At 46.8% G+C, this 27,077-nt stretch overlaps 1 protein-coding gene across 7 annotated transcripts in view; it reads right to left on the reverse strand.

Annotated features, from left to right (window-relative positions):
• The window catches only part of ASAP2 (ArfGAP with SH3 domain, ankyrin repeat and PH domain 2), a 168,161-nt gene that overhangs the window by 85,299 nt on the left and 55,785 nt on the right, over positions 1 to 27,077 (reverse strand). For 6 of the 7 annotated variants that reach the window (XR_010405406.1, XR_010405405.1, XM_045884057.3 and 3 more), the window contains exons 2-3: positions 25,596 to 25,668; positions 5,484 to 5,629 (exon numbers count right to left, since the gene is read on the reverse strand). Coding sequence is in view for 4 of the 7 variants with exons in the window: in XM_045884057.3 (XP_045740013.1) it covers positions 5,484 to 5,629; positions 25,596 to 25,668 (219 nt within the window). In the remaining 3 variants the exon portion in view is untranslated. Of the gene's footprint in view, positions 1 to 5,483; positions 5,630 to 25,595; positions 25,669 to 27,077 lie in introns of those variants that run through there. The other variant, XM_064571842.1, reaches the window with a different exon arrangement.

Consider the following 27,077-nt stretch of genomic DNA (forward strand, 5'->3'; position numbering starts at 1 on the left):
AAACTCCATCCCCCCAGCTCTCTAGCCCTCCGCACTCAAAGCTCAGAGGTTTTTACTTTGCATACAAGCCTGTGAGCCAAGTCCGCCTGTGCTCCAGCTCCCGGCGCTGTGGAGCGAGAAACAGTGGAGGCAGACACTGGCAGCAGTAAAAAACCAGCAATTACCAGGGACAAGAGTGTCAGGATACCAGCGCCTGGGTGGCTCAGTCGTTAAGTGTCTGCCTTCTGCTCAGGTCCTGATCTCAGGGTCCTGGGATCGAGCCCCACATCGGGCTCCCTGCTCAGTGGGAAGCCTGCTTCTCCCTCTCCCACTCCCCCTGCTTGTGTTCCCTCTCTCGCTATGTCTCTGTCAAATGAATAAATAAAATCTTAAAAAAAAAAGAGTGTCAGGATACTAAAATGTCTAAAATGGAAAGTGGGTAGTCTGGCACCAATCTAGGGGCAGAGATCCCCAAAGACCATGTACGAGATACTAGGGGTTTTCTAAATTTCAGCGTAGTTCATTAATATACGCCCCAAACAATGGTAAGTCTTCCTCCCAAAAAGAGAAAATTATGATCGGTGTAAAACATTTTAATTTATGACATTTTCAATAAATGAAGTTAAAAGAGAAGAAGTACGTGTGGCGCCTGGGTGGCTCAGTTGGTTAAGCATCTACCTTCAGCTCAGGTCATGATCTCCGGGTCCTGGGATCGAGCCCCGTGTCAGGCTCCCTGCTCAGCGGCGAGTCTGCTTGTCCTTCTCCCTCCCCCCATCCCCCTTCTCATGCTCTCTCTCGCTTGTGCGCACGCTCTTTCTCTCTCAAATGAAGAAATAAAAAAAATCTTAAAAAAGAGAGAGAGAGAAGTAGGTGTAAGTACTGAGGGTGAAGACTCCCGGCAGGACGCTCCCATACTTGAAGCAATGAGATACTCTCTGTTAGTCTGGAGACTGAGCTCACCCTCCTGCCGGACACGGAGGGTATGGCTGGAGAACACGGCTGTTCTGTTACCCACACAGCAGAGTGGAATGCCTCTCTGCCAGGCTCGGCCCACCTCACACGGGCAAGGCCGCAGGCTGCCCCACACCCCAACAGAACCTCACTAGTGCTTTACTCTGCTGCTAGAATATCTTGTAATGCCGATCATTTGCGTAAAGTAAGTTCATGACTTAGGTGCATGTTGGTTGGTGGAATTTTCAAACTCCTCTTTCGATGAGAGTGAAGTGAGATTTCCTGAGCCCCAGGGCCGCCCCCAGATCTCACACTGGAACTCCATCCTTCCCTGGGCATCTGCTGGCCCTCTTTCCACCTGGGGCAGCTCTGTGGATGGGGAGCACGTATGTATCACCCCCAATTCTCTGAAACCAAGACAGGAACTGCATCTCTGGGAATGACCTTTCAGCAATGTATCCTCTAATGCAGCCACTCGTTAAAAAGCTACCTCTCAGCACAGAAGTGATCCCTGGAAAATCTTTCCAGGATCCTCACATCCATCTGGTAAGAGGAAAAGAACCTAAGAAATTGGGCTGACTTTATAACCAATTTAATTTCACACATGTTACATTTCTGGAGCTGCCTTGTTTTTCCCCTGATCCTGCATAACTGCAGAGAAAATTCATCGGTTCTCTGAAGGTGAGAATCTCACCCATTAGTAAAAAAATCTCACTTTCTGTTAAGTTGGCCTTTCTCTGGAGATGTTCCAACTGCTTTATAAATACCCTCTCACACTGCAAAGCAGGTAGGTGGTAATTCTTCTTTCTGGACAAGGGAAGAATTGACAATCCTAGCCACCCAAAACGGAAATGTCTTTAACTGCCTGAGAGAAAGTAAAAGCAAGGCTTTAAAAATAAGAGATAGGACAGATGTGCCCAAAAATAGGAATAAGAATGGTATACAAGATACCAAAAAAGGAGAATTCTCCTGTAATCGGCTGGCTCTCAGCAACAGCTTCTTAGAAGCGGCCACTCCGTGCTCCGGTGGCTGGGCAGCTTCGCCAATGGCACCAGCCCAGAAAATCAGGCCTGGTGAATCTAACTTTGGCACAAATAAGAGATTTTCTCCCTCTCTCTGATCTTTGCCAGAGACAGGATCAACAACCCTAACTCCATAAATTAAAGCTGAAAGCAAAGGAAAGCGCCCGGACTCAAAGCTACTACCACTAGGACTTCTAACGACACGAGGGTGTCACTCGCGTCCTGGGCTGTAGCTGACAAAGAACCCTCCCCACTCACTGCTTTCCTCTTGATGCTGGCCCTGAGTGGGCCTGGTTTTCCCACCATGAGGGAAACTGAGGCCCTGAGGCTGCCTTGTGGCCACTGCAGCTCCGTCTGGCCTGCGTCTTACTTGACGCTTTCCCCGCACCACCGTCCCTCCTGTTCCATCTTTTTCCCTCCAGAAGACTTGATCAGAAACCTTAATTTCTTTAAATACCACCATGGACACAGTATGGATTTGGTGTTTTAAGAGCCGGATTTGAATGGCAACTCTGTCGCTCACTCACTACGGACCCGGGAAGTCACTTATGGACAGACGAAGGTAGCAGGAGCTGAACCGCCTAGCGGTCAGGAAGACGGAGCGAGTGTCCCCTTCATGCCTATCCCGAGGCCTGCCACACCATGGGTGCTCAGTAACCACCACGGAAAAGGGAGCAGCACCTGGGCCTGGCCCGGATTCCCGGATCCTGCAGTGCTCAAAGTGGCCAAGCAGCCTTTGCAAGGTCCCGACCTGCCCGGCCTTCAGTTTTGCAGAAAATCCAGAAAAGAAGGGGCAGTTTCGTTTAAATGTTCAGCGGCTCGTGTTCATATAAGCAAGTGCAAGCTGGCCTCCTGAGGATTCCACCGGGTGGAGTGCTAAGGTGGGCTCTCCTCCACCTGCAGGCACACAAGCAGGGGCCACGCCAAGCTCTTTAAAGGCCCCAGAGCCTCCTCAGTTATATAATCTACAGAGCGGGGAGAACCCGGACTCCCTCTTTGGAGCTGCTGTAAAAATTAAGTAAATTAAGAGTGTAAAGCGGGCGCCTGGGTGGCTCAGTTGGTTAAGCGACTGCCTTCGGCTCAGGTCATGATCCTGGAGTCCCGGGATCGAGTCCCGCATCGGGCTCCCTGCTCGGCGGGGAGTCTGCTTCTCCCTCTGACCCTCCTCCCTCTCATGCTCTCTGTCTCTCATTCTCTCTCTCTCTCAAATAAATAAATAAAATCTTTAAAAAAATAAAATAAAATAAGAGTGTAAAGCAATTGGCTGGAGTCTATACACAAAACCAGGTATGGTTCTATGACCTCCATTCTACAGCTAAGAAAAGCCAGGTCTGGAGAGGAGCTGAATGGAGAGGAAAGAGGAGCTGCCTGGTTGCGGGGGAGTGGGGGGTTGCTGCTCATCCTGCAGGGATCCTTCCTGCCGCTTCCCTTCTGGCCCAATCCTGTTTCCTGACTCACACCTCTTCCTCTTTCTTGGCTTCCCTCTTCATTTCGCTAAAGCACACCCTTTAGAAGTTTGAGAAACGACGCACGGGAGCTAAACTTTTTGAGCCTCGCATGTCTCTAACTCTACTCTCATCCAGGTTAGAATTCTGTTCCTCAGGATGTTAGTGGCCTTGCTCCATGCCTTAAAGTTTCCAGTGTTACTGGTGAGGCATCCAATACCACTGATTCCTAATCCATCATGTGCCTTCTGAAAGTGTAAAGATATTGTTCGCCATTTCACACGGAGATATGCCTGGGGCCTCCTCCCTCCCTGTTCTGGGCTCTGACCAACCTTCAGTCGGGAGACGAGAGTGGTTGGGTTTCAGGGATCATCTTGTCCTCCTGTCTTCCATTCTCTCTGAGGAGCCTGCCCGCTGAATGATGGGCCTTAAGGATTAATCCTCATCTATCTGTTTTCCACTTTTTTTCTGGTTTGCTTTGTTTTTTGGTCTATTTTCTGACAGACTTCTATCCCAATCATGTCACTGGATTTTTGCTTTAGTATTTTCTTACATTAATTGTCTTTCCCCTTTCTTTAACCATAGCTGCATCCCTACTCCTTCCCTCTGATACATCTACTCCAGTCTCTCAGAGGAATGAAATGTAGTTTCTTTAAAGTTTTCTTCTGCTATTTGCAATACCTGTTTCCTCTAAGTCCTTTCTCTGCTTATTTTGGTCTCTTTCACTCTGGAGGCTGTTCGCTCAAACTTAGGAGTGAGGTGCCCAGAGCCGGGATGGGGCCGACCCACTGAGGGGCTGGGAGAGTGGGATGCAGGCTGACTGTGTCCCAAGAAGCCCTCCACAGGTCTTCCCTGGGGCCATTCAGTTTCTCCAGGTCAAAAGAAAAAAAATGCTCCAATCTAACTCAGTGGTGAGAGCCTAATGAGCATGTCTGCCAGGGTCCAGGGAGCGGGGGCTGACGGGGGGCTAGGGCTCCCCAGTCAGGACGCTCACTGCCAGCTTGTTTGGAGCAGGAAGAAATGGGTGACGAACTCCATAAAAGCCCCCAAGAGATTGCAAATGAGCCTGAGTAAAAAACTTAAGCACAGTAACGGCTTTTTAATTTTACCACTTCCAACTGAAATTTTTTACAAGTGAAGATGGGGAGAGAGACCCAGAGCCTTAAGGATCTGGTTCTTTCCCTTCCCCGTTATTAACGCGTACACAATGTTCCCTTCTTTCTGCCCCATCAAGGCCAGATGTACAAACCCTCCATCATCATCACCATTTCAAGAACGATGAGCTACTTTATCACTTGTTATTTGCTTGCTGACAGGAGAAATGAGAATAGCGCTGCTGTTTGTGACCTTGACCTGCTCTGGTCACCCATGATCTTTAGAAGCTGGGGGAGAAAAACAGGAAAGGGAGGCTAGGGCCATCCCAGTGCATATTCCCCTTGTGGAAGAAGCCAGGCAGCAGGGTCACACTTGTTCAGAATTCTGTTCCCACAATGTGGAAGGCACAGAGCTGCCAAGCACAAGAAAGAACCCCATTCGCCCATGTTACCCAGCACCTACCGCAGGCAAGAAGTCCCAACTCCATGTTCCCACTTGCTTAAAAAGTGACTTTTTTTAGGCTCTGCATTTGGGAGCATAAAAGGCCTTTAAATATTCATGGCAATTTCTGTGCTTTGATTATAGGTTACCTTGCTGTGTAAGACAGGCCCGGAACATATTTATTAAATACTGTAAGTTTAAATGCCTCCCATAATTACCAGAAACAGACGATTCTACACAGTTTAGAAACTTAAAAATTGAAGTCAGAGGCCCTTAAGATGAATGCATTTATCCATTTTGTCCACAGCTGTGCACATTTAAAATGCTGTCTTGAATTTAAAAAGCCGTGTTACCTTAAAAATTACAATTCTAAAATTTATTCCAAAGTGACCTAATGGGTATAGAAAATTTAATTCCTTGAGGCACCGCATGAGCTTTGAAATTTATTCACAGCTGATCAGACACACCTTGGCTATCTACCTTTCCGACTAAGGGAACCGCAGGTATTTAACACACGGCCCAACGGCTGCACGTGCGTGAAGACACTTACCAGGTTTTTGAAAAGTGCTGTCAACTCCTTTGTAAACACCGAGAACTTCAGGAACGCACTTCCTAAATCTGGGTCATCTCTGCACACACAGTTGCCCCCGAACTTCTCCAGAGCCTGGGTGTACTGCTCCTCGTTTTCCACATGAGCTACAACAGCAGTGGGAGACATACCGTTAGTATAGCAACCTCTCCGTCCCCATCCTTAACAGCTTCTCCCTAAGTTGTGAATAAAACAACACATTAGCAGGATACAGATCTGAAAAAAGTCAAGTTGCACCAGAAACAGAAATCACTTTGCTGTCCTGACAATGTCCCGATGCGTTGGCAACGGGTTCCAAGGAAGGAGCACGACAACCAGAACGGAAAGGGCCTCCTCGCACAAGCCCCCCAGTCTCCAGCGCATCAGATGAGGCTCCAAGGGTACCCCGATGCCTCCCACGTCTCCTAGGACTCCTCCGTGGCCCACATGATGGCAGGAGGCACCAGTCCAGCCAACGGACTCAGCCCTCTCCTAGAAACTCAGCAAGAGACGCCTGCTCCTCTCTAGTGTGAGGCTCACAGCCCTAACCAGGAGCCACCTGCCACAGCTCTCCTCTCCATGCAGCAAGAGCCGGGGTCCTCGGAGCATAGGCTGGGGCCACAAAGGTCAACTGAGCACCTCTGTGCTATGGCTCAGACGCATCCTCTGCTCAGGCGCCTGACTCCTATACATCCCACAGATGTTTCCTTCCTCCAGGAAGCCTTCCATGATTCTGCCCTGTGCCCCTGGTATCTGGTTTTGGCGCTTTCCTGTCCTTGCTCTCAGCATGGACATTGAAATTGTCTGGTAATGTATTTCTCGATATTAGAAGTATTTAGAGGACAGGGACTAAGTTTTACTTGTCTTTGTGCCTGAAATATAAGACAACACACATGTTGTCGGAATAACAACAAAAAAGCAAATGTTTGTCACCCATCTGACAGCATTTTACTATGATTAGGCCTTAAAACAGCACCTTTAACATGCGGAATCCTGGATTCTGGGTCTCCAGCTCTGTGGTTCCCAATCCCTTTTGGACATCAAAATCATACATGGATCTTATCAGACTGTTAGGAGCCACCATCCTGCCTCAGATCTCTAACTCAGAAACGGGACGGGGGGCGGGCAGGTAATTCTAGTAAGTTAATGTGGTTGACTATAATCCCCTCATTTTTAGGTCGGACATAAAATTTTAAGTGAATCCAGCCAGTCCATGATAAAACAACTATTGTTTGCATCAGACACCTGATTTCTTTTTTTTTTTTTAAGCTTTTATTTATTTATTTGTCAGAGAGAGAGAGCACAAGTAAAGGGAGTGGCAGGCAGAAGGAGAAGCAGGCTCCCCACTGAGCAAGGAGCCCGATGTGGGACTCGAACCCAGGACCCCAGGATCATGACCTGAGCTGAAGGCAGACGCCTAGCAGCCTGAGTCACCCAGGTGCGCCAGGCACCTGATTTCTATGTTTTCCTTGTTTCAACGAGAAATGTAACACAACTATTTTGTAGGCACAACAGGGCAGACAGACATGCAGCGTAAACTTGTATGTGAATGCCATCAGATACTTCCTCGGGTAAATAAAACCGCTGTCAGCCAATGCCAATTCCTGGGCCTGGTAACCGGGGGAAACGAGGGGAACATTTGTTTGTGATGGACAGCCCTTGACCCTGAGCCAGATTCCTATGATCCATGAACGCCGTGCCCACCCATCTTACCAGGGAGGTGCTATGCCCTAGACCTCCAGTGCTGACCTTCGGGGATTCCAACGTGGGTCTCACAAACAGAAGAGAAAATTAATTTCACTGTTGAAGCCCTTTTCCTTGTTTTTTTCTTTGACATTTCAGAAAAGTACCTGAGAGCTCTGGATAAATTAAATGCGTTTCTGAGACCACACTCAGCAAATAAGACAGAAAAACGCACACACGGGCCCCGAAGAACGTGTACCAGAGCAGGAAGAGCTCCCAGATCTGGGTTCCACCAGGCCCATGCCTTCCAGGGAGTGCGTGACTCCGGTGGGTAAATGGCCAAATGTCTAAGCCACGTGAAGGCTAGAAATCCGCCATGAGACAGACTCACAAGGCTAAGGTCAGAATCAAAGAAAAGCATGGGGACACGAGTTCAGCCACTCTCAGCCACATCCGGCAGGACACATAGTACTGAACAGCGGCATGGATGTCATTTCTAGGGAGCACAGACAGCGTATGCTTTTCCTACACCTCACAACAACTTTGTAAGATCTATGAATTCTTTCTCATCATGGTGAAACTAAGTCAGGGCTCAGAGAGATCAGATGAGTTGTCCTGGGCAACAGGGCCAGCAAGCCGCCGAGCCAGGCTTCAAATCCAAGTGCATCTCACTCAAAGCCCACTGTTCTGCTCTGTACCGATGTTTCTTCACGAAGAAAAACAGCTTCCCTAGCCCAAACCAGGGGTCCACGTTTTAGATTTTTAAAATTCCATTTCAGAGATGGGTCGGTCATACCGTCTAGGTCACTCCAGTTAGAATTCTAGCTCATGTGGTTAATGGTGAAGGAGAGTTCCTTTCAAACCACACGCTCCTCTCTAACCGTTTCAAAGTTGGTGGTCCAGTCGTAGCAGCTCCAGTGTGGCTCTGGAAGGTAGTGACAGCCACAGCAGGCATCTGGGGCTGAGGTCACTCCACTGGGTGGGAGAAACAGGAACGCAAAGGCCAAAGTCACCTTGGGAGCCACATGGTGCCCCGGAAATAGTGCCCATACTGCTCTAAGTGAACACCCAAAGGGCGGGGGGGGGGGGAATTCCCTTTCAGTTAATGCCTATTAGGCGGCCTTTAAGCCTTTGTTCAAGTTAACTTGGTAACACTATGAGGTCTTAATGTTATCATCCCTATTATCTACTGAACAAATTCGGTGAAATTCAGAGGGATTACAGACTTGCCCGAGATCACACAGTTGGTAAGAGGTGGGGCAGGGGTAAATTCCACCCTCTGCTCACTCTGCAGGCTACCTCCCAGCCCGTGGTCACCTGTGGCAAAGAGGAACCTGTCTTCTCGTCACCGGCAGTCAGCCAGCCTGACACAGAGGAGAAACAAACAGCAGGGCTTCACACTCCAGCACCAAGAAGTACGAACTTCCTATCACCCCTCCTTCTGGGCTTCTCAACTGATTGCCTGGTATAGCTTATGTTTTTAAAAATTCTTTCCCTTACAAATCTTTGAAACAATGTGTTGATTCCCATACCCCAATCATAATCAGTGAAGTTTTGAGCTCATCATCATCACCATAATCTCATATATTTATATTTGAAGTGTTCTGGCCCACTGCAATCTTTATTTTCTGATGCTCAGACTGTCCCCAGCTTGGATCAGTGGAAACCTCTTCATGCTGCTCTAGTTGGGGTTTTTAACACAAATTTCTCTTCTTGCAAACAAATTTGTAGCTTCTTGATAAAGATCATAGCGCCGTATCTCTCCGTGACTTCCTGAAACACCCAGCACAGTGCCCACTGTAGGAAGAGTAAACCCTCCATAAATATGTATTCACTGACTGACCTACTGCCCCAGATCGCCCGAAGTTTGAGATTTTCCTACTAGAGAACAGAAAGTAGTTGAGTGCCTTTATTTTTCTTTTGCCAGAAACAAACTTAAAATAGGAACCTGAGATAAATAGCTTGGGAATAAAATTTCTGGAAAGAACCCAAACTGGTCTATCAGCTTTTATTTACAAAATTGTTGAAAGCTGTTTCTCTAAAAAGAGCTCACTCTCTTGCCTCCCCCGTTGTTCAAATGTATCTTAAACTCTGGTTCTTATTAATGATCCAGATCCAAACATCTTTGATGTGGGAGGGACTTAGGGAAATGAGAACCCAAGTCCCTGAGACCACGGCAGGACAAGAAAGACCCTGTTTCTTCTCAATTCTAACCCTGCAGCCCTTCCATTTCCCACACCTCACAGCCCAAAAGTCCCACTTCCCACCAATCTAATCAAAGGGATGAAATGAGAGATTCTCGCTGAAAAATCTATGAAGCCAGCAAGCACATGTACATCCTGAATTTAGAAGGACTGGGTTTTACTGTGTGCTTTTTAGTTTACTTGATTCTGTTATTTTAAAAAAACCCTCATATCAAGGAGAAGGCCCAATGCATATAGTTCAAGCAAAAACGGATGGATCCAAAAAGGATAAAAGGCAGGCCCTTTACTCCTCCTCGGCGGGCCAAGCACAAAGAGGAAGCAAGGCAGGGACCCAGCACTGCCAAAGGACAGCCGGGGTCCCACAGTCAATTCACCTTCAACCAACCTCTATGTCCACCTCAAATATTTCACTCATCACCTCCAACCCTGCGACAGGGGTAGGACATGCTGGGACGGGACACAGACAAGAGTGGGCACGGTAGCTGGCATCAATGCCCAGGAAAGAGACAGGAAGCCACATCACTGATGGCCTGCTATGTGCCAGGTGCTGAGGATTCAGAGACGCCAAGGAGGGATGTCTGAACTGGGGCTGCAAGGTCAGGTAGTAATTTCCAGAGAAGGAACAGGAAGGTAATCAACCCCAGGGAGCAGCATGGAGCCCCTTGTGTTCAGAGGCTGCGAATGCTTTCTTGGGTTTCAAGCCCCTGCCTGCTCGCAGCTCTCAGCTCTCCAAACCATCACAGGGTAGCCCAGGCCCCACGTGCCATCCTCCTCAGGGCCGTCACGCCCACAGCTGGGCCTTTTCAGGTGAAACGGGACGTGGTCCAGAATCCTCTCTTTACAGACAGGAAACCAAAGCTCAGAGAGGGTGCCGACTTGCCCAAGTTCACACAGCAGGTTTGCAGCAGAGCTGGGGCAAGATCTCCAGTTTCCTGACGCCCAGTCCTGCTACGTTCTCCCGTGGTTCGTCAGCCACGATACTCGGCTCCAGGCTAACACCAGTGTGTTCCAGGCCTCCAGCCAAGCACACGCACTGGTAACCAAACACCCAGGGCCACAGCCAGAGAGAAATGGGGGTCAGTAGGTGACCGTGACTAGGACAGGCCAAGCCCCTGCTCCCGGCCAGACCACTGGCCCCTCAGGGGTCCACCTGGGGCAAACTCCTGCTGACACCCCCTCCCCATGCCAAGGGTGCATTTAAGAAGAGACGTATGTTCTCTGCAGGAGCAGCTTTACAAAGACACTCCCTAGGGCGCCTGGGTGGCTCAGTTGGTTAAGCGACTGCCTCCGGCTCAGGTCATGATCCTGGAGTCCCGGGATCGAGTCCTGCATCGGGCTCCCTGCTCGGCGGGGAGTCTGCTTCTCCCTCTGACCCTCCTCCCTCTCATGCTCTCTGTCTCTCATTCTCTCTCTCTCAAATAAATAAATAAATAAAAATCTTTAAAAAAAACAAACAAACAAAGACACTCCCTAGATGGCATGGTGATTAATATTCAACTGTGTGCCACAATTTCAATGTCAGGATAATCTGCACAAGTGAGCATGGAGAAGACCGCTTCCCCTCACGATGGCGACCCCACACATAGCCTGGTTTCGCATCTGAGCTGGAGCACAGAGTCTCCCGGGGGGATAACTGCTTTAAGTCAAAGATAATCCTGTTTCCGACAGGATCTCTGCCCTGTGATCTTCCATCCCGTGGGAGAAAACCATTTTTAGAGCTTTATTTCCAGAGTCAGCCCAGATGAAAACCTTTCGGTTCACCATCTGGTAATCTGAATCAAAAGTCTAAAACATTTTTGCCATCTAATAATCCCACTTCTAGAAATCCATTCTAAGGAAATAATCCAGGTGTTCAGAGATGTGTGTGCAAAATAATTTGTAAAAAGTGAAAACAGAGAGTGTATAAAGTGCCAACAATGTGCAAATGGGTAGATAACCGTCTCTACAAAATGGAATATTCTGTAGGCTTTTGAAATCATGAAGTAGGAATACGCTCAGGACAGAAGACATGTTTCAGGAAAAAAAAAAAAGGCAGGATATAAAACTGCGTATTTAGTCTCAACTTTACAAAAAGTTAAAATGTAGAGAACAGGCTGAAAGGAAAATCCATCAAAATGCTAAGTGGTGGTAAAAATAGCAAGCACTCCATCAGGGTAGCTGGTGTATGCCAGGTACCAGCCCAGCTGTCTATGCAGCACTGCATCCTCTTGCTGGGGGTATCCTTCAGACGCGGGAGCCGCCGTGGGGGTGCAAACAGCCAGCCCGGCAGGGGGGCCCGTAGCTCCCACCGGCCAGGCCTCGGCCACTGCCCCGCACCACAGCCTGTCATCCAGGGAGTAGGACCTGCCTCCAGTCATGACGTTGTATTACTGCTTCTCTGAATCTTCTAAACTAAACTCATATCGTCTTTATAATTAGAAAACAACAGGCAGAATTGATACAGTAAAAGAAACCGAAGTGTTTGCTACACTGGCTAGATCACTTTGGCTCTCTGTGGCCGAGCCTGCTGAGGACATTATAATCTGTCTTTCTCCACTGAAGTCTCTCCCGGACAAGCTGACATGACAGAGGCAGCCTTTGGAACCTGAGTACCCACCTGAATCATCTCTGACGAGACAGGTACCTACAAACCAGAAAGGGTTTGATGAGAACACCCTTCCTATTTACAACCCCTGGGCCCACGCTCAAGACAAGCAAGACAAGAGAAACATGGTCTCTCTCGGAGCTTCATTACCTGCCATGTCTCCAACATACTGTGCTCTTTTCTATGAAACTCATTCCCTTTAACCCTTTCGTGGGGCGTCTCCTTTGACCTTATGGAAACCACCAGTCCTTATGGAGGGGATCACGGATGTTTTTAGTCTGGTTATGTCCAGCACAGGAAGCTAGCAATGAAGTTATTAATTAAGGTCAAGGTGTGGGCTGGCTACTGAAATATGAACACTTTTGTCTGAGATCACCACATATTCTTTGATCCTGCCCTCAATAAATGACAACAAACTGACAGTTGGAAGTGTGTGAATTCCACACAGTCCCAATGGCCTCCATATAAAACTCCCACCGCTCACAAAAGTACATTCGGGAGGAAAGGAGCAGGGGGTGGGGGGGGGTGGCGCTGAGACTGATTTACTAGATCAGGTTTATTTTTTATGCTGTCCTTTTTGTCATTTTAGATTATAGGCTCAGAGTACAGAAAATCTATCAACATTCACTTGTATTTACTCATTGTGTATTTCCCGAATACCCACTCTCAGTCAAGGACATTCCTGGTTACTAAAGGGTAAAAATCCAATCGTGTTGAAAGCCTCTTCTGCAGCAAGCACTAACGAACACAAAGATTCATGAAGCAGAGCCCCTGCCTCAAGAAGCAAAGTGAGAGAGAAAGATTCACACGCTGGTCAGTTCGGTGCAGAGAGCACAGCCTGAAAGAACGACTCTGGGGAGCTCAGGGGGGACCAGGTGTGGCCAGAGGATGGGGAGCAGCCGGCAGGGGCCAGGACTGCATCCCAGGTAACGGAGGGCCCCCCAAAGGCTGTAAAGTGACATGATAAGACTTGCATTTAAGAAAACTGAATTTGGAGGGGACACAGACGAATAAAGCTTGGTACCCGCCAATGCACAATTCAGCAAGACGAAGATAAACGCTCAAAAACAATCCACCGCCATATACGTTCCAGGAGAGAGAACTATAGCTTGAAATGAGGAAGAGAGTACATTTTCTGGGACATGATGGAAAAGGCTTCTCAGACTTATAGGAGTTTCGTCCTTCAGAATCCCATCCAGGAGATGAAAGCTGAGCAGCCGGCTGCTTGACTCACCCCGGACTCTCCTTATCTGCACGGAAAGCAGGGAGGTAGATCAACATCTGCGGACTGCACACTGTCAGCTATTAGAAACCTCACGTCCAATTACACAGATGCCCCGTGTTGGCAAAGCAGCTTGAGCAGCCGTATTACAGAGTGTGCATTTTGTCACTGCAAATTGCTGTCAGCCTTTTCCCCCTTGATTTCCACCTCCTCGTTCCTAAGGAGACAACTCCCATTACTTACAGATGCCCACCGGACTCCCCCCACCCCACTTCTCTGAGAGCACAGCAGACCAGGAGAAAAGACCATGCCCGTGGTGCACCAAGGCCTCTCGAGCCTTCACGCCCATGAACAAGCAGCCCTGAAAACTCAATGGTCTCCAAGCCTCAGGTGACAGCTGCTATTCATGCAGGAAAGATTTTATTTTATTTTATTTTATTTTATTTATTTATTTTTTTAAAGATTTTATTTATTTATTTGAGACAGAATGAGAGAGAGAGAGCTCATGAGAGAGGGGAGGGTCAGAGGGAGAAGCAGGCTCCCCGCCGAGCAGGGAGCCCGATGCAGGACTCGATCCAGGGACTCCAGGATCATGACCTGAGCCGAAGGCAGTCGCTTAACTGACTGAGCCACCCAGGCGCCCCCATGCAGGAAAGATTTTAGACACATGTACCTGTATATATATGTACACACACACACACACACACACACACAACCTTTCACTCTGGGAGAGTTTGCAGATGAGCAAACAGGTTCAGAGACTCCCTGAATAATGTAGTCAGTGTTTTACAGTAAGTAAGGCAGAGAGTCAACTCTGTGATGGTATCCACATATGTAAAACATGGGGGTTTAGCTAGATCAGTGGTTCTTGAATCTTTTATCACAGACACCAATAAAAATCAGAAAAATGTTTCTGATTACCTCTCCAGGAAAAAGCGTCTTGACATAATTTCCCATACAATTTTCAGGATGCAGAGACCCCCTAAGCCTGTCCACAGACCCTACATACCAGGTAAAAAAGCCCTAGCCTAGATGAGCTTAAATTCCTTACCGAATAAATATGACGACCCTAAGTATGATTCATGTTAATACTTGGGACTTTAAGTCATAAGTCTTAGCTGTCCTTCTGATTAGCTATCCTTCCATGATTAATATGCTGATCACTGCTGACAGCATTCCACAAGTTACCCATCTAAATTCCAATCATTATTTTTTTTTTTAAAGATTTTATTTATTTATTTGACAGAGAGAGACACAGTGAGAGAAGGAACATAAGCAGGTGAGTGGGAGAGGGAGAAAGCAGGCCTCCAGCGAGCAGGGAGCCCGATGCGGGGCTCGATCCCAGGACCCTGGGATCATGACCTGAGCCGAAGGCAGCCGCTTAACGACTGAGCCACCCAGGCGCCCCTCCAAACATTATTCTTAACCAGCAGAAGAGAGACCACAAGCATCTTGTACGACTTTTAAGTGGAAGTTCTCTCAGGGTCTCGAGAGTCCATGACCCCACCACCCCCTACAACTTCTGTAGAGAAGGAGGCACCAGGCCTTTGCTGAAACCCTTCCAATGACCAGCTCACCCAGCTCACTTCTCTCTCATCTGAGTCAAAGCTTGCTCCCGTGAAAATACCCTCTAGAGAGGAACAGATAACATGCCTCACTTCCCCGTCCTAGAGAATGCCTTCAGATACGCCCTCTCCCTACCTCCCAAGCTAAGAAGTACTAGGTCCTTCCAGGGTCCTCCTACAATGAGGTTTTCAGCTCTAAGATTTTGAGGTCCCTCTTAAAATGTTGCCCTTACAATTCAATAATGGGGTAACCACCCTTTTTTTTTTTTTAAACATACTTCCCCTAAGGTCACCTGACTCACCTTTGAGCTTCTCATGTACTGGTTCATACTGAAGTTGTGATCAACCAAAACCACCTGGAGTTTTTCAAAAGGATCCCTATGGCTCAGCCAGCTGATATCCAGGATGGTCCCACAGCCTTACTGCTCACTTTTTCTCCACTGTGGACCCTCATTCACAGCAGGCGCACCATGCACCAGGAAGTGGGGTGCCATGGTCAAAAGAAGGGACAGGGAAGCAGGTCTGGTTCTGAATGTCAGCTTCTCCAAATGCTAGCTGTACGACTCTCTGCCTCACTGACCTCATCTGTAAAGGGAGCTGCTGAGAGTACCTAACTCACAGAGTTGTTGTGAGGATTGTATTTATGTAAAGTAGTTATCTAGCACAGGGCTTGCCCCACAATAAATACTTCACAGGTGTCAGATTTTCATTACTGTTATTATGCCTCCAGTCTCAAGTTTATGAACATCCATACGGAAGCATTTTCTTTTCTTTATCATTTGTCATCATCTCCTATTCCTTTTGATCACAGACATGGTAACATATATTTTTACCCTAAGTTTTATAGTCTGAAAATGTCATCATAAGCCTTTTTCTTCATGTTGCTACATAACCATAATTCCATCAAGTAGTATATCCTAATTCAGTTATAGAAGGCTTTCAAGGTTTTCTCTGTGATAAAGCACTGGGACAATGCAATAAGCATCTTTGTGTATCTTCCCACATAAAGACTGTTATTTCTCTTGATGTGAACCACCAAACCGCTTTCTAAAAATTCCATGCCCTGGTTTTCAATGCCACAACGAAGTAGCAGAATACCAGTTTCATCCTACTGAGGCCAATCACTGGGGATTACTATGATTAAGTTATTTTCTCACGTAACAGGTAGAAAATCATGCCAGATAGAGTACCTTCTTCATGCACAATGAAACATCACTTCCTAAACTACTGTACAGATTTCTTTTAAACTGCTCTATCCTAATTATATATCTATAATAGAAAAAACTCTCCATATTAATTTCAAGCTCTGTATTAATTTAACAGCCATATTCTAATTAGCATTGCAAATAAAGGGAGAAATACACATACAAAATTATTAAATTCTCATTTTCTTTCTTCTGTAAGGGGAAGATGGTAAGGGTTTACGGGAAAATTAGCGTTTCTTTCTTTGTACTTCTCCTTTCAAGGAAGTGACAATTACCCTAGGACATTCAGGTCGAGGGTAAAGAAGAGAGCCCTCTCTTAGTAAGAAGAGCTACACTAAATCTTCAAAATAGAGTAATTCTAGAGAAGTGAAAATGAAAGTTTTCCGTTGCTTCCTTCTTGATAAAGATGAATTTTTCCACCCACTGATATGTCAAACAGCTAAAAAATGTTCGTTTCAACTTCCCAGTGCTGGGGAGGGGGAGAACACCTTTGGGCTGAGACAGAGCTTGGGATATTTTATTTTATTTATTTTTTTATTTTTTTAAGATTTTATTTATTTATTTGAGAGAGAGAGAATGAGAGACAGAGAGCATGAGAGGGAGGAGGGTCAGAGGGAGAAGCAGACTCCCCGCCGCGCAGGGAGCCCGATGCGGGACTCGATCCCAGGACTCCGGGATCATGACCTGAGCTGAAGGCAGTCGCTTAACCAACTGAGCCACCCAGGCGCCCCGAGCTTGGGATATTTTAAACTAATAAAAGTTTTGGAACAAATATAAACCGGATGTTTTTAAGAGGTCAGATAGCAGATTATGAGTGGGAAAAATTATTATAGAAACTTTCTCAACAAACAATTATAATAACAGCTTCTGCAAACCTGTACACAAGGTGTTCTAAAAAATATATCTAGCTGGACCGTCATCTTTTTTGAAAAATGGGAGCAAATGTAATACACTTGCTGTTGTGTAAGAAAACTTGTTTTGTTTCTGTGGGGACATACATGATACCCTTTGGCTCACACAAATGTTTAAAGTCACATGTGCGCATGTGTGCACAGTGTGTGTGTGGAGGGGGTAGTATTCTCAAAGACCAGCAGCTTCAGCATCACCTGGGAACTTAGTCAATTAGTAAATACTCAGGCTCCATCCTGCACCTACTGAACCAGAAACTCTAAAGGTGGAGCCGCACAGCACCCCGTGTTTTAATAAGACCTCCAGGGGATTCTGGGGCACTCTTAAGTTTCAGAACCACTACCCTAATGCAGAGGTTGGCAAACCTTTTTCCTAAAAAGCCAGAGAGTAACTATTACAGGCTTTGCAGGCCAAGAGGCAATATTGAGGTGACTGTGTAGGTACATGGTAAGATGGTAAAAACCAGCCTTAGCTCACCGGCTGTAAAAACACAGCTGGTGGCCATAAGGCATCTCAAATCCCCCTCCTGCATCCATCTCTACAAATCCTCATACAGTAGAGTACAGGAGTCGGCCGTAAGCACACTGCTCACATTGAAAATGCTAAGTTTCTCTCCTACACGAAGAGGACAGTCTCAGAAATTGCAGCAGAAACACAACAACACACAAATGAAAATTCGGGGACACCGACGATGGATCTGCCGGCCTCTGTGTCAGCTGCTGCCATGCTTACCACGTGCCCTGAGCCACATCTGTCACCCTGTCTTGTTAGCTCAGTTACTCTTCACGAACAATATTTTAAAATACTAATATTCCCACCTCACGTATGAAGAATCGGAAGCTCGGAAAGATTAAATGATTTTCCTACGACGGGCTTTCTGAGGGGCACACGAACTTCTATTCCAGGCTTTGCAGGTTCTAATACCTATGTGCTCTTTATCCTAAACTACACTGCCTCCAAGAATTAGTCACTGACCTCAAGGGCTTGCCATCTAATTGAGGAGCAAAGATCAACAGACATGTTCGAGAATAATAAAGAACAATATTTAATGAGTAAATAGGGCCTGCATATTAGGTACTCTTTCATTTCTGGCAGAAAAAAGAGTCAAAACAGATTCAACTGCAAAACTCGGAATTTAGAGGTGAGGTGTGGAAGGCAGAATAATGTCGCCTCTCACCCCAAAGGCGTGCACATCCTGACGCCTGGACCCTGTAAAGATGTTTTGCTACCTGACAAATGGGAATTGAGGTTGCACATGAAATTCAAGTCATTAATCACCTGAATGTGAGATGGGGAGGTTATCCTGGATCACTGGGGTCGGGCCCAGTGCGATCACAGGATCCTTACCTGGGCAAGAGGGAGGCAGAGAGAGAGTCCGCTATGGACAAAATGGTGTCGTGCTCCACCCCCCTTCACTATACCCCAGTGTGACGGTATGTGGAGGGAGACCTTCTGGGAGATAATAAGGTTTAGATGAGATCACAAGGGTGGGGCTCTCAGGATAGGAGAAGTGCTCTTATAAGAAGAGATGCCGAAAAGCCTACTCTCCACCATGAGAGGACACGGCGAGAAGGCAGCCATCTGCAAGCCAGGGAGAGAACCTTCACCACAACCCAGCCATGCTGACACCTTGGCCTTGGGCTTCCAGCCTCCAGAACCATGAGACACAAATGTCTGTGGATTAAGCCACCCAGTCTGGGTATTTTGTTACCGCAGCCTGTACAGAATAAGACAGAGTCACAGTGATGGGAGTGTGAGAAAGACTCTACCAGCCATGACTGGCTTCGAAGATGAAAGGCCGCAAATCAAGGATGCAGTTGACCTCTAACAGCCCGAAAAGGCAAGGAAGCACTCTCCCCTGGACCTCCAGGAAGGAGCTCTGCCAACACCATCATCTTAGCCCCACGAGACCCATCTCAGACTTGGGGTCTCCATACCCATGAGACAAATTTGTCCATTTCTTTTTAATAGTTTTTATTGAAAGTCCTATATAAGATTACTTTATTCCTGCATCTTCTCAATTGTCTCCTCCTTATATTTGCCCTTTGCCTTTCCTACTTGGCAAGATTCGGCTTTCCATCTCAGGATCTTTTTGTGGTCCTTGTCCAGTTTTGGTCTAGTGATAACCACCTCACTAGGGCGAATGCCCACATGGACGTGCCCTCTCCCACCGGATGTACTCACTCAGTGCAGATGCCGTAGGTCTTCCTGTAAACCTAGACTACTCTGCCAGTCTGCACCACCTTTGGGGCGTCCTCGCACAACCTGGACTCCACCATGCTTTCGGATGGGCATGGCTCCAACACTGTGCTTGTCTCAGCTCTTTGGAAAGACGGGAAGACATAATCTTCCTGCAAATGTGGGAGAACACACTGAAATGCCTTTTACGGTTCTTGCTCCCGTCAGAAGTCACAAAGGGATTAAACTTCATTTTGGCCGCTGGGGCTTCAGGGATAGCCGCAAAGGGGAAGAAATGAATTTGTCATTTTAAGGCACTCGGTTTATGGTAAGTTGTCACGACAGCCACAGAAAACTAATGTAAGAGAGTAAAGAAGGTTAACATCTTCAACAAGGGCCTGGGACAGGAGGGCGTGCATCCAGACCAGGAGTGGGGCTGGACGGCAGTGTAGAGAGACGGATACACGCTCGGGAAGCAGGCAGAGGTCAGCCAGCCTGGAACAGAGAGACACTGGGGACAGATGGAGATCAGTTAGAGGTCAGATGGGGCCGTGACAAATCAGGAAAGCAGGCAGGAAAGTCCCAGAAATTAAGGAATTCAAGACAGGAAAGGTATGTAGCAGTATAAGGCATGAATGGTGGATTCTTTGTTGTTCTTTTAATTATACATGAAATGAGTGCTCTTCCTAGGCAGGAGCTGCCTTAGGACATTAAACACGCTCATGATCAAACCACAGGGGCCTCCTCTTGGAACTGCCCTCAGAGACAGAATGAGTGTGCACTCACAACGCTCCAGACCAACTGTGGTCGCCCGCAGCTAATCCCTTCCTGATTTCTGATGTCTAGTTCTAAAAAAATTTCTGATGTCTAGTTCTAAAAAACTAGATTTCTGATGTCTAGTTCTAAAAAAATTTCACCTATCCTCACACTCCTCTACCAAAATTATTCAAAAGAATGTGCTACTAAAAGTAGTTCTAGAGAAGAGTTCCAAAACTGTTGTGAACGGTGTCAGCAACATCACAGGAAAAGGTATGGGTTTCCTCTAGAAGTCACCAAAGAAGGTGAATTCTTTGAAGTAAACAACACTGCTCTGAAATAAAGACTTCAGGATCAGTATTCTGACTTCAAAATAATTCAGACTCATGGCCTTATAATAACTCAAACTTGGCATGATCTATCAGATGGGTGAAAGACGACAGAAATAGGAGCCCCCGCCCCGCCCAAGGGCTCGCAACGGTCAGCCTGCTGTGTGGAGCCTCAGGAAGGACATAGGCTGGGTGCCCGAAGTGCGATGCTAAAATTCCAGAACCAGCTTTTCACTTCCTCAAGCCTCTGTTTCCTCTAATAAAGTGGCAAAACGCCCTTTCAGGCAGACAGAAGAGCAAGTGCAGAGGGAGAAGGCACAAAACGTGGCACACTGGGGAAACTGCACCTTATTTCCAAGAAGGGCCCTCTAGACAGGCAGCCAGGAGCCGGGGGATGCAAGGGGCTCGGTCTGCCTCTCGTGTTCTGCCGTGTTTACTGAGCTGAGGCTTATGTTGGATCGATGAAGGGAGGCAGCAGCAATATCATAAGCAAATAAATCTGGAGAAGGCTAAGACAGAGCTCCTCTCCTACTCCACAGGGGCAAGCTGAAGTCTCCAGCCAGTCCTGCAGGAATAGACACCTGCTTACCTGTGCTTGACCCCAATTTCCCTACAATTCTACAGCCCACGCAGGCCTTCCTCATCTCTCCCAGGCTCTGGGACTCACGTTCACGAACGTCAAAGTGGGTAATGAGAAAATGCTGCAGACTTTTATGCAGAGAAGTAATATCACTAGGCTGTATTTTAGGAAACGACTCTGGGGCAGGTAAAGGAAGGAGGTTTGTGGCACACACTCAACAATATAGGTCAGAAAGGCAGATGAGACACAAGTGTTACTAAATTTGTACAGGCTAGCTTCCTGACACCCATGTGTTTACAACACCTTCCTCTACGCTTGCTTGTTTAAAGCTACGTGGCGGGGAACTGGGCTAGCCTACAGGGACACACAGGTCCTTCTCAGGACTGGCCGCGGTCACGTGGCCAACGCCTGCACGAGAAGCAGTCCTTCATTTTTATTTCTGATCAGAACAGCCTTCTTGGGGCGCCTGGGTGGCTCAGTCGTTAAGCGTCTGCCTTCGGCTCAGGTCATGATCCCAGGGTCCTGGGATCGAGCCCCGCATCGGGCTCCCTGCTCCGCAGGAAGCCTGCTTCTCCCTCTCCCATTCCCCCTGCTTGTGTTCCCTCTATCGCTGTTTCTCTCTCTGTCAAATAAATAAAATCTTTTTAAAAAAAAAAGAACAGCCTTCTCGACAGAGGACTTTAAAATCACTCTTGAACGTCATCAGAATATAAAATATTCCCCCTTTTAAACTAGCCTTAAAGCAGAAACTCAAAGCCCAAGTGAACATGGTTAAAAAAAACACTCTTGAGAAACTTTCTGAAATCTATTGTTTGTCAAAAGAACTAAGCATCCATCTTTGAGTGATTTCTGGAAATCTTGAAGAGAGTCGGTCAGTGCGCCAGTCAGCCTGAAGGAGTGGTGGCCTCGAAGCAGAGCGGGCCCTGCGCACAGCCTGGGCCAGCAGGAAGCCGAGTTCCACGGAGCGCTGATCTCAGGTGGCTCATTTATAAAATGAGAACAGTTGGCTATAAAGATCAGCATAACGCACAGAGAGCACAAGGTTTGTAATAAGCGTCCAAAAACCTACAAACAATCATTATTCCTCCCTGCCCCTTCCCTACTTATCCAGGAAAGAGCTGGAGACAGGTGACCACCTTCTTGGATAGTCTAACATTTGTTTCAGCAAAGCTCAGTGTTGAGTGAAGAGTTTTATACTGTTTGATATTTCCTTTTAAATAAAAAATACTTTCCTACATAGGCTTACTTCCAGTTAGGTGTTACTCAATGAAAACTAATTCTACTTCCTTCTTTCATAAAATCAGTAGTTGTCAGGTCATCAATGTTTATGTGCTTGCTAGCTAAGTACGGTGGCGGTTTCTGGTTTTGTTTTGTTTGTTTTTTAAAAACTGTAGAGGACTTTGAGGGCACCAGGGTGGCTCAGTCCGTTGGGCATCTGACTCTTGGTTTCAGCTCAGGTCATCATCCCAGGGTCATGGGACTGATCCCTGCACTGGGTTCCATGCTGAGGGGCAAGTCTGCTTGAGAGTCTCTCCCTCCCTTTCCCACTGCCTCTCCCCCTGCTCTCGCTCTCTCTCTCAAATAAACAGTCTTAAAAAAAAAAAACTGTAGAAGACTGTGAAGAACATCTAGTTGAAGGTTTCAACCTTGGCACTACTGACATTTGGGCCCAGTTAATTCTTTGCTGGGAGCTCTCCTGTGCTTTGTAGGATCTTTAGCAGCATCCCTGGCCTCGACCCATGAGGTGCCCAAATATGCACACATGCCCACAGACATGCGCACGCACGCACCTCTCAGTTGTTAGTAACCACACTGGGGGGAGCAAAATCACCCTGGTTGAGAACCCCACTGATGTGCATTCTAACCTAACTGGATTATTTCAGAGACAAGGAAACCAGAGCTAAAACATGCTAAGTGATTCGCTCCAGGGTAAAACAGCCAACACCACAAACTCCAAAAAGCTTTCGAACTCAGTCGGGACAAGCTCAGTCACGAACAACTTAAGTCCCCCCCACCTCTTCTCTGCTTTCCTGAACTTCCTTCATGTTCATCTGGAATTTAACCATAAACAACTTAATACCTGTCTAATCATTTTAACATCAATACATTACAATATATATAAAATATGGAAAATGAAGGGGGGAAAATACCTATAAAGTCAAAATGCCAAAACAATCATTTTTTAGCATACTGCCCCCAAATCTTTTTTCCTATATATATGCTTATTCCCCTCTTGGTAAATTTTTGATTTTCTCTTTATCCCTGAGGTCAAGATAGTAGGATATGTCCTGAGATATATACACATATCCACATACACTGTGTGTATGTACATTTACATGTGTGTTTATAATGTTTTCCTTAGAATTCAGTGCACTCTCTCACACTGAGATCTTATTTTATCTTTTATAGGGAGGCAGGGAAAGGGAGAGAATCTTAAGCAGGCTCCATGCCCAGCGTGGAGCCCAACACGGGGCTTGATCCCACGACCCTGAGATCATGACCTGAGCAGAAATCAAGAGTCGGATGCTCAACCAACTGAGCCACCCAGGTGTCCCTTGACCCGAGATCACAAATCTTTCTTTAGTTCTGAGAACTTGTCAGCTATTACTTTTTTAAAACTTTCCCCTTTTCCATTTTTTTCCCCCTCTTCTGCAAGTCCTTTTGGATGGATGCTAATATTGACCACTCTCAATCTGTTTTCTGTGGCTCTTGATTTTTACTTTACACTGTCCATTCCTTTACCTCACGTTCTGGCAACAAGGGGCCTCACGAATCCCCTCTCCTATGTGTGTAGCCTGCCATTTAGCAAATTTTACTTTTTATTTCAACAATGATATATTTTTCTATTTTCACACCTTTTACTGGTTCTTTTTCACTAGTACCTTTTCTGATCCCAGTAATTAAATACCTCCCTTGCCTTTTTAAGGATGTTAATCATACGTATGCTCTTATTTTAGAGTCCTGTTCTGATTGCCCTATTAATTTAGTTTCCTCAAGTGTAAGCTCTTTACTTTCTTGATTGGGGGCCCATACAATGTTAGGCTAGTCTTAATAGCATTTTTGAGCACGTAGAAGTGTCTCATTTTGATGAAGTCTGATTTAACCATTTTTCTTTTACGCTATTGCTTTCTGTGTCCTTTTCAAGGAGCCTTGCCTGCCCCGTGTTGTAAAGATGTTCTCCTATGTGTTCTTCAAGAAGCTTTATAGTTTTAGTTTTTAAATTTGAATCTATGAGCCATTTCAAAGTACTGTTTGTGTAGGGTGGGTGAGAGGGCTGTACTTCCTTTGTTCTGAGGGAAAGATCCAGCTGTTCCGGTATCATGTGCTAGAAACACCTTCGTCTCCCCATGGGACTGCCTCGGCAACTGTGCTGACAAGACACCTCTCAGTGAGGGTCTATTTCTAGACTGTCTTTTGTTCCAGTCACCTCTTTGTTGGCCCCCCCAGCTAGCAACACAGTGTAGACCATTACTGGCTCACAAGACTTGAAGTCAGACGGTTTAAGTTCTCCCAACTTGTTTCTGTCCCAAGATTGCTTGGGATATTCCAGGTCCCGTGCGTTTCCATATAAGTTTTGCAATCAGTTTGTCAATTTCTCCTGCTAGAATTCTGATTAGGACTGTGGTGCATCTTGAGATCAGTTTGGGGAGAACAGACATCGTGACTATATTGAGTCTTCCAATCCACATACATCATATACCTCTCCATTTATTTAGGTCTTTAATTCTGTCAGTGGTGTTTTATAGGTTTCAACATAGAGTCCTTGCCTATCTTTTGTTAAATCTGTTCCTAAATATACTAGCCATTCTTGACTGTAATACCATCTTTGTAGCTGAGATGTCCTACCGGCCTCTTCAGTCTTGGCTGGCACAGCCCTCCCTGGGGGAGGCAAACGCAGTTACTGGAGCTGCCGCTCACAACAGCAGAACTACGGTGGGGGCGGGGCTGGGCACAACAGGTACTTCCAGACCCTTCCCTGCCCCTCCCTCCTTTTAACCACCTGTGCCATTCCCTGTCCTTCTACTCCAGTTGCTACTATCATCAAAGGGAACATCACAAGGGTAATCTGGTGGCCTGACTGCGTCTGTAGGCACAGAGCCTGGGCCTCCTCCTCCTCCCGGCCACCAGCCACGGGCAAAGGGAGTGTCTCTGCCATACTCGGCAGCGGTGTGCTCTCCCACGAGCCAGCCTTGCTCCCTGCAGTCCACCACCTGTTTCCACGGTCTCTGGGAGCTCTCACAACTTCTAGCCCTCCAAGGCTGCCACTGGCTTGCTTCTGAGAGAAATGACAGAGTCACTTCATGACTTAAAAAAAAAAAATTATTTTCTATCATCGGTAAGGTTTTGAGCAGGGGGCAGACCTGCCACATGTGTGCAGCCTGAAATCTTTAAGTCAGAAAAAGGTTTATTAGTCTAGATCAGATATTACTTTGAATAGTTGATTGTGCTTTTATGTTAATTGTCATCCCAAACAAGAAAGGCAAGCATCGGATGAGAGAAACGGAAGAGCCATTCTGACATGATTAACACACAAACCAAACAACAGAGGCAGGAATGAGGCCGGTGTCCTTGTCGATCAGTCAGACAAAGCTGGTGTGGTGGGAAACTCAGCTGCACTTCAGAGAACAGGAAGCAGCGCACGGGATAGTGGGAGGGTGGGGGTCGGGGGCGGCAGATGAAGTGCCATTCCAGAATTAGAGACTTGACAAAACAAAACACACTTCTAAAAACTAAACATCCCAGCTCAACTTTACAATTTGCATGCCTAGAAAAAAAGGTTTGGTGGATTATTCATTAACGGTGACCACTATTACAGCATCAATTTCTGCTAATGCAAGGATTTACACCAAGAAACCCCTAGGAAAGAATGCATACTCACCCAGCCCAGAGATATTTATTGCTTTCACGGATTTCTTCATTTTGTAAAGAACCATCCGGTCCACATCCAAAGCCTAGAATATAGAGAAGTGGTATTAGTGAGCTGTTTCTGGGGGACAAATCCTCAGTGTGGTGTGAAGATGGAGTCATCCCCAAAAGCCAACGCCCTCTCGGATGCCTCATCCACACGAAGCACCTGAGTCGCCTCTGCCCACTCTGCGCCCTGGACGTCCGCCCCCCGCAGTGACAAGGGTTTCACCTCAGACCGACTCCACTTTCAACCGGTCTCAATTCTCCCCGTGACCAAGCACGGCTCAGATCTGTGCGCACCCGCCAGCTGCTCCTTCCCAAGAGAGGCGAAGGACAGGGAGCAGGGGGAGGAGCGACGAGGGGGTGGTGAGGCAGATCAGCCACCAGTGTGTCCCTGCTCCGGCAAGACCTCCCTGCCCGGAGGCAGCAGGGTCCAGTGGAAGGCAAACCCACTCTGGATTTGCAAAGACCCAGATGTGAATTTGTTTGGGTTAGAAAGCACGTTCTTCTTAATCCTCTCCTAGCCTAGGCTTCTCTTCCAGAACCAGGGCGTAACAATATCTACTTCGCAAGGTTGAATGATTAGACACACTTAAGTATTTTTTTTTTATTTTTTATTCTTAAGTTAATCCCCATACATTACATCATTAGTTTTAGATGAAGTGTTCCATGATTCATTGTTTGTGCATAACACCCAGTGCTCCATGCAGAATGTGCCCTCCCACACTTAAGTATTTAATATTCCTCTACTACACTCCGTTTAATAGTACACTTTACGAGACCAACCACCACATAGTAGGATAGGGCACCTACAGGGCCTAGCCCATCGTAAGTGCTCAAGTAAGAACTGCTCAATGACTCATCAGATCAGGAATTTTAAGTACGGCTCTGCTTTCACAAAAGTTACAGGGGTAAAATTTCCTCTTAACCCAATTCAACACCGAAGAAGAGCAATGTGTCACTTCCAGCTGTGACAGGAGGAAGAGAGCGTGTGTGAACTGGGAGAGTGACACCTACCACAGGGTCACTGTAAAGAAACCAAGAACGGCAGGGGAAGCTAGACCTAGCCCAGCATCTGGTATATGGCGACGCTCAATAACATCGTTACTACTCGTCATGAGTTTTAATCATAAAAAATGGCAGCAGACTGCCAGCAGCAACATAGCACACCACCTCAGAGCAACCGCAGAGTCCTTCATGTCCAGCCTTCCGGAGTCACCTTTATGTTTTTATAAGAGAGTACATGCAAGTGGGGGGTGGGGAGGCAGAGGGAGAAGGAGAGAGAAAATCTTAAGCAGGCTCCATGCCCAGAGTGGGGCTTAACCCAGGTGCCCCAGATGAATCACTTCTTGAATCCACTTTCAATATCAGCACCCCAAGTCCCATTCTAAAGCAACAATGACTATTTTTTTTAAGATTTTTATTTATCGGGTACCTGGGTGGCTCAGTCGTT

Source organism: Mirounga angustirostris, unplaced genomic scaffold (genome assembly GCF_029215605.1).
Source record: "Mirounga angustirostris isolate CCGP_5_RB_7025 unplaced genomic scaffold, mMirAng1.0.hap1 SCAF_10, whole genome shotgun sequence".
Classification (NCBI taxonomy): Eukaryota; Metazoa; Chordata; class Mammalia; order Carnivora; family Phocidae; genus Mirounga; species Mirounga angustirostris.